Source organism: Zalophus californianus, chromosome 1 (assembly GCF_009762305.2).
Source record: "Zalophus californianus isolate mZalCal1 chromosome 1, mZalCal1.pri.v2, whole genome shotgun sequence".
NCBI lineage: Eukaryota > Metazoa > Chordata > Mammalia > Carnivora > Otariidae > Zalophus > Zalophus californianus.
The window spans coordinates 34,381,455-34,394,553 of NC_045595.1; the positions used below are offsets into that span (position 1 = coordinate 34,381,455).

Genomic DNA, 13,099 nt, shown 5'->3' on the forward strand with positions numbered 1-13,099 from the left:
AGAGCTTTCCCTACCCTAGCCCCTCAGAATGACAGCTCTCCTCAGGCAGAAGACTACCTCTTCCGGCAGGCACTGCGCGCCCCACAGACACAGGCTGGCGAGTTCCCAGCTCTCCACCTCCGCCACAACCAGCCAATAAGAATCACAGGCGTAGGCCTCCGCCCTACTCGGACCACGCGGGAGCGGGGTCAATAAAACTACACTTCCCGAAAGGCCTTGCGCACACCATGGCCAATCGGAACACGGAACTTGGAGGCTAGGGGCGGAGCCGGATGCATAGGCCACCCCATTGGCCAGGTGAAGCTTAGAAGAGCCGGAACCCGGGAGCAAGAGAAGCGAAATGACATTTCCTCTTTAAATAGCTGGAGCCGGGGCCCCGTGGAGAAATGGCCGCGTCGGCAGGTGGGTCTAGTGGTGGCTAGGGAGGTGTGTTGCGGGGGAGGTGGGCCGGGGTCCAGGCTCAGGTTGCGAGCTGAGGAGGTGGCGATGAAGAGCCGGAGAGAAGGATGGGGAGGTGGAGAGGGATGAGGGGAGGGAGGATGGATGGCGTGGAGGGCGGTGGGCGGTCCGGCGGGGCAGCGATGGGGAGGCCGGGTACCCGCCGCCACTTTGACCAGTTCAGCAGGCGGTTGAGGGGGCACTGGCGGCCGCCATCCATCGAGCTTCCCTCATGAGGCTTCTGCCCTCCGCTCTTGGCTGGGACGTTCTGGCTCTCGGCGGAGTCGCCGCAGACACCGCGCCTGTTCTGCCTGCACAGTCCCTCCGCGAGCACGGGGCATCGGGCTCGCCGGGCTCCCGGAGGAGCAAGCTGGGGTTTGAACTTGCATCGCAGCTCTTTCTCTCTCCCAGATCTCACCCCGCGGCCCCATTTGGTGGTGTATATATACATATATGTATTTTTGTAGGCGGGGAGTACGGGGTTGGCGGGGGGTAAGCCGTGAATGCCGTAACTGGCTCCGAACTTCTTGTGGTTGTACGATTTTTCTCCTAGATTTAAGTAAGTCTTCCCCAACACCGAATGGGATTCCGTCTTCAGACACAGCCAACGATGCCATGGACCCCTTCCATGCGTGCAGTATTCTTAAGCAACTCAAAACAATGTACGATGAAGGACAGTTGACAGACATTGTAGTGGAAGTGGATCACGGGAAAACATTTTCCTGTCATAGAAACGTTCTTGCTGCAATCAGCCCTTACTTCAGGTATGATAATGGTAGAAACTTCTGTTGATAGCCTCATCGAGTTCCCTTTCTTTATCCCTCAGGGTTGCCCACTTGATTATAAAACGGAAATGAGACAATTAAATGAAACCAATGAGTTTGTTTCCTGAAAATAAATAACAGGCCCTATTTATTGAACCCTGGCTTTTGACTTGACGGATTCTTCTAGAATTCAGGTCGTTGGTTTATTAAGTTAGTGAGTATATTTTTGTTTGTTTCAGGTATATAACTACAAAATCTAGACTTGTGCTGCTCAGTCATTGTTTTAAATTAAATAAAATTAAAAATTCAGTTCCTCAGGCAACCTAACGACATTTAAAGTGCCCAGTAGCCACATGTAGGTAGTAGCTGCCAGTTGTACAGCCCAGATGTAGAGCATTTCCATCACTGAAAGTTTTAGTGGTTGGTGCTGATATCGAATTTGTTCCAAAAATTTATCCATGAGGCGTAGTTCTCTGGTGAATGTAACCCTTAGAATTTAAAACATAATAGTGCATTCTTTTGAAAACAAATTACCATTCAGTAGATTGTTTTAATGCCATGGGAGTTAAAGCAATGAAATAAAAATGAATGAATGTATCTTGGGCTTCAGACTAATGATTATTTCCATGATTTCCAGAAGTGTTTTTAAGCTTTCATTTTCATTACATTCTTCTTTGTGTATCAAAACGTTGGAACAGTAAAATTTCAAAACTGGGGTTTAACAAAGAATTTCATACTTTGAGAAGAGATCACTGATAAAGACAATTTCCTGCTTTAACTTCTTTTGTTTCAAGTGCTCACTTTTTTAAGCCTTTCGGTGTTCAAAAATTGTGCCTGAATGACAGTGAGAGCATCTCAACTACACTCTAAAGGTGTTTTTTTTTGTTTGTTTTTGTTTTTTCTTTTGAAGGTGCTTACCTTTGTAGGGCATATAGCAGTATAATGTTCCAGACGGTAGTTTCTGGTTCCTCTTTCTCAGAATACTGGGTTAAATATAGTCACTTCAGTCTGATGCTTATGATGTAACCATTTAGACTTGCCTAGGGATAGGTCATTGGACTGTTAAGTATTAACCATCACAAGGGAGTGAGCTGGAAGGAAAAAAAGAAGAAACTCATATACACAGAAGGTATGAAGTTTGGCCTGGTAATGGAAACTACTGGTGGGATTCGCTTATCTAGACTATTCATTAGATATGGTTAGTTCATCTGTGCATTTAAATATATGTCATAATTACTGCTTACCAAGTTCTGGGCTAAGCTTACTTTACATATATTGCTTTATATATCTTTACCATTATGTCTCTGCACAATTCCTATTTTACATGTGAAAAACTGAGGTTTGGGGAAGTTAAATGACCTCCTGAATCATCTAACTACTAAGTGGCAGAGGCTAGATTTGATTCCAAGTCAGGCTTCTTAGTCACTGTTAGGACTTTTAATGAACGAGAGTAGGTCTCTTTAAAGTTGCCTTTGAGAAGTTTCTATTGTATATTAGATTTGAAGAGTTTAAAAAAAATTGAAACTTGAAAGTAAAAATGCCTGTATTTTACTGAAATTTTATACTCTGGCTTGTAATTAAAATTAGTTTGAACACTTAGACAAATCACTTTAAAAGAAGTATGCTACAGTAGATTTTCATAATTACAAGAAATTAAGGAAATGGTTGGAAAACTTCCTAAGCATAAGATACATGAATTCAGATGAAGGTATTTGGCTAGAAAACTCAAGGATTAGGTTCTTATCTCTTGCTAGAGGTTTTTGTACAGAAGTTTCTTGGCACTGGTGCTGCTCCTTATGTGAGATCTAGGAAGACGTACTTAATAGTTTCTAAGTCTTGCATCATTGGTGGAAAAAAAATAGCTTGAAATCTGGCATGGCTGTTTCATGATCCCAGTGACTTGTCAGAATTAAAATTTGCATGATTATTGGAAACTTTCTACTGCTCAGGATTTTGTGCGAGGAAATGTTCCATCTTTATGTGGCATTTACAGAAGGATCCTGTTAGAACAGAGGAGAGCTCATAAAGTGTCACACTGCTCCTGTCTGTGAGGCCAGCCTATTCAAGTCAGTAGAGTTCCCATGATGAAGGGGTATGTGGTAATATTCTCCTTTGGGAGTTAATCTTTGCCTAATGAAGGGCTTTATTTTTCTTTTTAATTGGTAGATGTATGGATAGCTGTGTTTTTCAGCACCTGAAATGGAAAACCAGCTCATACATTGGGAGATCTAGTTTTCAATCATGAAAAAAAGGCTGTGTGATATTAAGCTTAAAATTTATGTTGTAGAAGTCAAAGTAGGACTCAGAGATGGTTCATCCAGGTAGCAAGCTGGATCCTTGTACCCATGTATATCCCCATGTTTCTCATTATATTTTAAAATTAACTGTTTAAGGATATATATTTTTTTATAACCTAGCACTTCAAAATGAGAGGGGTCCGGATCTGTATAAAGAACTTTATCACCAATGTCAGGTCAGTTTTTTCAACAGACATTTACTAAGCACCCTAGGGCACACAACCCTTTTCCCAAAAGGCTTTTTAAAAGAACTTTGATTTGATTTTTATATTTAATTTTAAGAACAGCCTAGAAAGAAACCTTAAAGGAGGAGAAAAAAGGCAAATGATGTATATAAAGGACAAATACTAAAATACAGAGCCAGGCTTTTGGCTACTTAATGTTTTGGTCAAGAAAGTCCCATAAATACACAGATATTTTATATTAGAATTAAGTAAGTATATAAATAAATAAATTTGCTTTCAAAGGCAAAAGCTTGGGATTTTCAAAACCATTATCTCCAAAGCATCAATTAATTCTTAAACTCTCTTTAGAAGTATGCATTCTATTAACCCTACTATAATCTTTATTTATATTCAGATATACATAGGTAAAATATGGTAGCTTTGAGAAAATTGAGTATATTTCTTTACGTAAAGGTTTTCAAAATGTCCAAGAGAAAGTGAAGTGATGCTCTTTTTTTTTTTAATAAAGATTTTATTTGAGAGAGAGACAGTGAGAGAGGGAACACAGGCAGGGTGAGTGGGAGAGGGAGAAGCAGGGTTCCTGCAGAGCAGGGAGCCCTTGACACGGGGCTCGATCTCAGGACCCCGGGATCATGACCCAAGCCGAGGGCAAACACTTAACGCCTGAGCCACCCAGGCACCCCTGAAGTGTTGTTCTTTATATTCCTTATAATGATTAAGGAAGCATTCAAAAGATCATAGTTTTAAAAGGAAGTAGGTAGAGAATATGAACTTCTGAAGAACATCTTGTCTTTCTGAGATCAAATTTTTAAAGATGTATTTCAGGGACAAGTTGCCTTGTACATTTCCACTGGGACATGAAAAGTTTAATCAGACAGTCTATATATGCTAATGTGTCACATTGACACCTATAGGTATTAAATTTCCTGATTGGTCTGGCGAGTTAAGATCTCAAGTCCATAAGGCAACTTGACCAGAAGCCTGGATAGGGGCTCCAAGGAAAATAAGGTGTCCCGGAATAGTCCATGCCATCTTTCAGTGTGCTTTAATTAGGTATACTCTCTTTTTTTCAGTGTTGGCATAAAGTGGATGTGATATGATGAGCACTGGGTGTTATACACAACTGATGAATTATTGAACTCTATGTCTGAAACTAATGATATACTATATGTTGGCTAATTGAATTTAAATTTAAAAAAAATGAAAAAGAAAAAAAGCGGACTGGCCCTGAGAATAGAATTTTTGAGATTAGCTAGATTGAATCCTTATGCTAGATGATCAGCTTTTACCCCCATTCAGAATATCAGGAAACACATTAGGAAGTATTTTTCAGTCTCCAAGGTTATCTTTGTGGTAACTGTATACTTCAAAAAACTTGTCACAATAATTTTTATTTGGAGTGCACATATACTATTAACCACTCTTTCCTTCCTAGATCCATGTTCACTAGCGGCCTTACAGAAAGTACTCAAAAAGAAGTTCGAATAGTTGGTGTTGAAGCTGAATCAATGGATTTAGTGTTGAACTATGCCTACACCTCCAGAGTGGTTCTGACAGAGGCCAATGTTCAAGCCTTGTTCACTGCAGCTAGCATCTTCCAGATTCCTTCCATCCAAGACCAATGTGCTAAGTACATGATCAGTCATTTAGACCCACAGAATTCTATTGGGGTCTTCATCTTTGCTGATCATTATGGTCATCAGGAACTTGGAGATCGATCAAAAGAATACATTCGTAAAAAGTTCCTGTGTGTCACCAAAGAACAAGAGTTTCTCCAGTTGACAAAAGACCAACTGATAAGTATCCTAGACAGTGATGATTTAAATGTAGCCCGAGAAGAGCATGTTTATGAAAGCATCGTAAGGTGGTTTGAACATGAACAGAATGAAAGAGAAGTGCATCTTCCAGAAATTTTTGCCAAATGCATACGTTTTCCTCTGATGGAAGATGCCTTTATAGAGAAAATTCCACCTCAGTTTGCACAGGCTATAGCCAAAAGCTATGTAGAAAAGGGCCCATCCAATACCAATGGCTGCACACAGAGACTTGGAATGACTGCATCTGAAATGATCATATGTTTTGATGCTGCCCACAAACACTCAGGAAAGAAGCAAACAGTGCCTTGTCTAGATATAGTCACAGGAAGAGTGTTTAAGCTATGCAAACCACCAAATGATCTAAGAGAAGTTGGGATTCTTGTATCACCAGATAATGACATTTACATTGCAGGAGGGTACCGGCCCAGCAGCAGCGAGGTCTCCATCGACCATAAGGCAGAAAATGATTTCTGGATGTATGACCATTCCACCAATAGGTGGCTTTCCAAACCCCCCTTGCTGCGAGCCAGAATAGGCTGCAAACTGGTGTATTGCTGTGGTAAGATGTATGCAATTGGAGGTCGTGTTTATGAAGGTGACGGGAGAAACTCACTGAAATCCGTGGAGTGCTATGACAGCAGAGAGAATTGCTGGACCAGCGTTTGCGCAATGCCTGTTGCAATGGAGTTTCATAACGCTGTGGAGTACAAAGAGAAGATCTATGTTTTACAGGGTAGGTGCCTGACTGGTTAATTCTCCAGGAGAGGGGAGCAGGTCAAACGTGGTTTCCTTACTTATACTAAAACAGATGTTTGTTCTTAATTGAGACTCCTCTGGCTTTCTTATCATAAACCGTTTGTTGCAACAGTCTGTTCTTTAAAGGATGTATAAAGGCAATAAACTTTTGAATCAAAAAAGGCAGGCATCTTTAAGTTACTAAAATGATCCTGTAAGTTTTTTATGTTCTTACTGTGTTTTGACATCATGGAGGATAAGTATTTTTGAAAACATAATTTAGTGAATCCTAGTTCAGCATTTTGGGAGGACATTCAGAGCCATTTTTAAGACTCTAAGCTTGATACAAGACTGTTTTACTCTTCAGTAATACATAATCAAGAGATGTTGTAGCAGCTACTTTTTATGGAACTTATGGGATTAGTTTAAAAGAGGAAAAAGAACAAAGAATTTTGTGATAAACCTTATGATTGCAAAGGTTATGAAACTTAATTATAAAGAGTTTGAAATTACAGTCTTTAGATTTTAATTTCACTGCAGCATACGATATCTTCCATAATATGTTTTCAAGTTTTTTCACTGAAAAGATTTGAGATGTTACCTTTTTCTTTACATTTGCTATTATAAGAGGGACTATCTAATATACTTAGCTTTAAAAAATTTTTTGTTTAAACTGTTGAAGGCTAGTATTCTGGCAAAGATCATGTAGTAGGAGTAGAAAGAAGGACCAAGTAAGTATAAATAAGATACTTGATCCACGGTTCTAATTAGTGATAACTAATGTTTGCCCTGTGTTTGGTTTCTTAAACATTTTAGTTGCTTGAATGTTGAAAACAGTGATGATAATACCAACATCCTTATTCCTCTTTTGGGTTTCTTAATTGCTTATATTTGTTTTCCTCACACTATTACTTTAATAAAACAAGAAAAGGGTGATTCCTGTGTAAATACACATGATTTTTTTTAGCTCTTATACCATTTAGAAGAATATGTTCTTCACTCTCATCTTTTATTTGACTAGAAATGCCTGAACGCATTTGTTTAAACTTCAATATCAAGTTAATTCTCCAAAAGGAGTATCACTAGGTAGTGATACTTTATTTTAGTTAAATAGAGGCACAGGCATGATTAGGTTTGTTGGTCTTGCTGAATAATGGAATATAAGACTGGATGTATAATCTGTCCAGTATGGTTGGATAGGTTATATCATTCAATATGATGATGCTTTGCTACATATATTTTGGTCTTGCTGGCTAACCAGCTGATAGAATTAATTAAAAGACTTCCAATTGGAAGGTAAAGGTTATGTATTAATGTAAATAATAAAGCAAAGTAACAGCAAATTAATAGAATTTCAGGGCTAGAATGAACATTGCTTAATCCAAGGTTATATTTTACATAAGAGGAATCTGAGGCTCTAAAAGTTTTCTTAATTGCCTATCTGGTTTAAGTTATTAAGAGGACTTTAGATTTTAAAAATTAACTTTTTTGTGAGTCATCTTTTTATAAGAAATTTGTAGAGAGGTAGTACGTGTTAGAAACTTTTATTTTCTATTGTCTTTTTAAGAATCCTGTTAAAAGTCAATGAGGGAAGGTAATGTACAACCCAAACCTGGTGGTTTAACAAGCTCTTCTAAGAAAAATTCAAATTATATTGTCACTATTACTAAGTAGGCAGTTAAATTTGTAGATAAGAGTAAATCTAGTTCAAAACAGTTTTGAAGGGGAAGCTCAATTTAGAAGTAGGTATTTCTAATCTAAACAAAGCCTCTTTATATAAATAAAGTTGACATAAATAGAGGCTTATGCTGTACTATATGTGGCTATTGGAGTATCATTTAATCTGTTCCTAAAAGATCCAGATTTTTAAATCAAGGATTTTTTACAAATGTTATAACTAACGAAATTCTTGTAAATCTCACTAATTATTTTGGACATTTTTATATAGGCAGTCTGACTCAGCACGCCCTTTTATCATCAAAATAGAATTGAAAGTGACCCAAAGTCAACTCCATGAACTGTGTGTTTTCTATCATATTAAAGCCATGCTTTCTCCTCTTAAGTATTTATCTGTGCATTATAGCAGCACTAAAGTAAACATATTAATGGCCCATAGACATAAATCTGAACAATTCCATATGCTATCTTCTAACTAAATAATTAGCACATAAATGTGTAGTGGCTTATTCCTGATGAAGCTGTATGCATACTTTGATCCTACCGGCTAACCATTAGTGATAATGCTTTTTTAGAGCTGGCTTAAAATATATTTTTCTGAAATATACAAGTGTATAGAATAAATGGAGTCAAGTTCTCAACTATTATTCTGCCTTCAAGCCAAAGTAACTCCTTATACCTCCCTATTATAAACCCTCTAATTCAGGTTGACTATTATGTTATGTTCTGCCATGGAATTAAGAAATTTTAAGCTATTTTATGCTATATAATATATCTCTGGAGATTATACAAGAAATATTTTAGAAAGTGAAATATTTGGAAAATTACACTTTTCAACATATAACCAAAAAGAAACATGTAAATGTACATATTCTTGTTTTCCTTTCTTTTTTTTAGGAGAATTTTTCCTCTTCTATGAGCCTCAAAAAGACTACTGGGGTTTTTTAACCCCCATGACTGTGCCTAGAATCCAGGGCTTAGCAGCTGTATACAAGGACTCTATCTACTACATAGCTGGAACCTGTGGAAATCATCAACGTATGTTTACTGTAGAAGCCTATGATATTGAGCTAAATAAATGGACTCGGAAAAAGGACTTTCCATGTGATGAGTCCATAAATCCATACCTTAAACTGGTACTTTTCCAGAATAAACTGCATTTATTTGTTCGAGCTACTCAAGTGACCGTTGAAGAACATGTCTTCAGAACCAGCAGGAAAAATTCCCTTTACCAATATGATGACATCACTGACCAATGGATGAAAGTATATGAGACCCCAGACAGGCTCTGGGACCTTGGACGGCATTTTGAATGTGCTGTTGCTAAACTCTATCCTCAGTGTCTTCAGAAAGTACTTTAATGAGTGGCAGGCCTTAGTGAGCTCACTGGCATCTTGTGCTTGGGGAAACTTAAGTCTTTCATGATCCAAGAAGTGCTGTCAGTATTTAAGAAGCTGAGAGAGTTTGTACATGGTAATGGGTGCTCTTAAAGATTACGGCATAGGGAGGGATTTCTTTTCATCCTTGTGATGTTTTCATTTCATTAAGCAAAAGGTAACAAAGTGCAATTATCAGCCTTTTTTTTTCTGGTATAAAAGTAATCATTTTCATTCTAGAATTTTGTGATAATTCGTCACTGAGATACCAGATGAATCAACAACTATGCACTCTTAGCAGTTAGGGTATTATGGTTAGAGACATCCAAACTAGTCTGATGTGACTTTTTATTTTAAATACGGGTAAAAATTTGAGGCAATATCACTAGGACTTTAGCTGTGACCTCTCCAACACAGAGAAGCACTTAGATCCTCATTCTATATATATATTTGTGTACTGTTTTCAGGTGTACTGAGATTTAAATGTGTTTTTAGCGTAGGTTGAAGGAAAACAAATATGTCTGAGAAAGAGCTTTTAGTCTGATTGTTTCATATTTCCCATGTAACTTTAAGTTAAGCTAAAGTTTTAGGGTAGCAGTTTTTTTTGTTGTTGTTGATAACTTTTTCAAGTGCTCACACTGTCTCATTATTTACAAATCCCGAAAAGGGCTTACATTCATAGGTGGCTGGTGCTAGTATAAGTGAATTCATGTGTCTTTCTAGATAGGTTTAAATTGTCTGAGCCTGTGCTTACCTTTCAAGTTGGTATGCTGGTTTTGTGGCATAGTACTTTACCTGTTGAACTCCTATGATTTCACAAGATTCTCTGCTTACATGATAGCAAGATCTCTAACTGGACTCAGTTTTAGAATAATGAGAACATGACACTCAGTTTGCACTAACACGGGCCATTTTGTTGCCCTACCTCCTTTCCCATCTTCCCCCCATCCCCTCATTATCGGTACAGTGAAAGGTAACTTATTTCTCTTCTGCACAGAGCATAATGTGAAGTTTTATACCTGCTTTTACAATTTTGTTTTCTAAAAACCTAAAACTCCTGCAGTGGTCTAATTTAATGGCTTTTAAGTTACATATGACCATTAAAACCTCACTTTTTTTTTTTCATTTTCTCGTTTTTGCACTTAATAGTAATGTATATTTTTACATTGAAAACCTTGTTCTAGCTGAAGGTGATTGAAAAGGAAAGGGTGAGTGAGTAGAACCATAGCATTGTAGGTACTAAATCACTTTTCATATTGAATGGATGAATTTCTAACAATCAATAATAGTAAATAAAGGTAATAGTACTATAAAGGACAAACCAACTCATTTGTAATAACCTAAGGTGGATATTTGGATCAGTAACTTGTTTTTTACTATGCTTAGAATAATTGATAAAGGATATAGGGATAGCCCAGAGTCTGTCCTCAAGTAGAAGATTCTCTTAAAGAAAACAAACTGGCATGGTTTGTATTAAAAACTCTTGCACAAATTGTAATGTGATACTGTGAAACAAATTTAAAACATTGCCTCTTTGCATCACATACCTCGTTTTTCAGAAACTTTCCAAACTGCTTGTCCTTGACCTCTACAAGTAAGGAACGTTTTCTGAAGCAGAATTTAAAGTGGACAGCATTTATAGAATTAACATTTTAAAATCTAGTCTTAGGAAGTTGGATATGTGGTTTCTTATTGGCCTTGATAATATGCCTATAATCTCTTTATAAACTTTGTCAACCACCTGTTTTTTCTCTCTAGTTTTTCTTCTGTTTTTCTTTATCTACATGTTGTTGTGGGGCTTTTGCTGTGAGTGTTTTGAAGCATCTTTCCAGTGTTGCATTGCGGAGGGGAGGAGAAAACAAAACTAACTTTTGCAAGAGATGTTCATGTAATTTATTTTTGAAAGCTTTGTTGAATATCTAAGATATCCTGCCGCTTTTTGACAATCTTCTGTATTTATTTAGAAAAATGTGTTACTTGAAAACATGACAGAACAGTGAGTTAACAATTTACATGTGCCGTGTGATCTATAGGAGTATAATATACTGTGGCTAATTCTTCATCTGCACAACAGTTGATCCTTTGCTATAACCATTTATATTGGGAGTGTGATCTAAGTATAGTGTGTCAAAGCCAACGTTTAGAATTTGCTATGAGGGTAGAATATATATTGAGTTTTGTATGAAGAACTATTTGTTTAAATTATATAACTGGGATATTTTGCCACTTTTTAAAATGATTTCAGAAGAGATCCTAGAGAGCTAAGATTAGTAATTTGTGTGGGTATATATGTTTAGATATTTAAGGTACATTTGCATAGTATGATGAGAATATAAGTAAAAGGCACAATGGGGACTAAGAATTAAAATATAGGCTAACATGCCAGTCCCACTTGAACTTTGCTTTTGCATTTGAAGAATGTATGTAGCACTTTCCTATATATTTTTTACACATTGAAAACTGGACTTGGTATAACTATGTTATAGGAAAGTAGAAACTGTATTCTTTATTTTCCACCCTCGTTTTCTGTTATCCTACAAAGTTGATGCTTAAGCATCAGGCTGATTTCACTGGTGCATGAGGAGAAGTGGGTGTGCTCTGCAAGGAATCAGATTCCTTCCCTATGTGAAGCAGTTTCAAATGGCATTCAATGTTCAGTGCTCAGGTATGGAGTAAGTACTGTAGTCCTTTGGGGGCAAATGTGTAGATATTTTTAAACATTTTGCCATAATTGCACAATTTTTTGCATTTTTACCTGATGGCATTGTTTCTTATAATAAAATCTTTTCTCACTAAAAACTTCCACTGTTGTAACTTGACCTCTGACTAGTGAGTTCCACAGAATTAAAAGTTGGTGAAAAACATGAAATACCTTCTGTTATAGTGGAATGGAATAAGATTTTAATCTATCAAATATTTGGCCTCTGGTACAAAATGAACTGGTTAATATCACCTTACATAATGCTCTTTAAATTCCAAAGCAAGCTTGCTTATATCAGTAATTCCTTTGTTTGCTTTGCTTTGGCCTAAACTTTTGTTATTCCACTCCTCTCTCATACTTCACATCCAATCTGTCAGAAAATCCTCTCCCTTCTTCAAAATATACCTAGACTCTGACCACATACCACTGTGCACCACTACCACCAGAGTCTAAACTAGCCTATCTTGTCTGCCTTCTTCACCCTTGACTGGTTGTAACCTATTCTGTTCTCCACACAGTAGCCAGAGTGATCCTGTTAAAACACAAGTCAGATGACATCCCTCTTCTGCTCAAACCGGAGCAGAAGGAGATGGCTTCCCATCTCCTCTGGTATGAGAGCCAGACTCCTTCCTTAAATGATCTACACCTCACAACCCTACCTCTTGGACTTCCTCTACCATTCCACCAGCTCACTCTATTCCAGCCTCACGGACTGCTGTTCCTGAAGCATGCCAAGCCCTTCCAACATCACTGCCTTTGTCTCTGCTGTGTCTTTTGCCAAGGAAGCCCTAACAACTCACTTTACTCGAGCCACTATTAAAATTCCAGAGAGGACTTCCCTAATCACCTTATGGAAAACTGAACACTCCCAACTCCGCTCTTATACATACCACCTGTCCTTTCCTGCTTTATTTTTCACATATCTACCCCGATTGAAATGTAAGCTCCATGAAAGCAAGGGATTTGTTCTATTCAGATCTGAGCCTAGCATATACTAGGCATTCAATAAATGTTTGTAAAAAGAAATGAATTTTCTGTTAAGTCTTAGAAAACCCTGAGAGGTGGTAGAACACATAGAATCAACTGTTTTATCTGATAGGAAACAAAGA

General features: G+C 37.6%; 1 protein-coding gene across 1 annotated transcript; it reads left to right on the plus strand.

Annotated features, from left to right (window-relative positions):
* Window positions 1-304: 304 nt before the first annotated feature.
* On the plus strand, window positions 305-12,086 carry KBTBD8 (kelch repeat and BTB domain containing 8). The gene is made up of 4 exons (XM_027587925.1): window positions 305-402; window positions 992-1,202; window positions 5,120-6,234; window positions 8,811-12,086. Exons 1-4 carry the CDS (start codon window positions 387-389, stop codon window positions 9,272-9,274), a joined length of 1,806 nt encoding a protein of 601 aa, XP_027443726.1. The 5' UTR covers window positions 305-386; the 3' UTR covers window positions 9,275-12,086.
* Window positions 12,087-13,099: the final 1,013 nt, after the last annotated feature.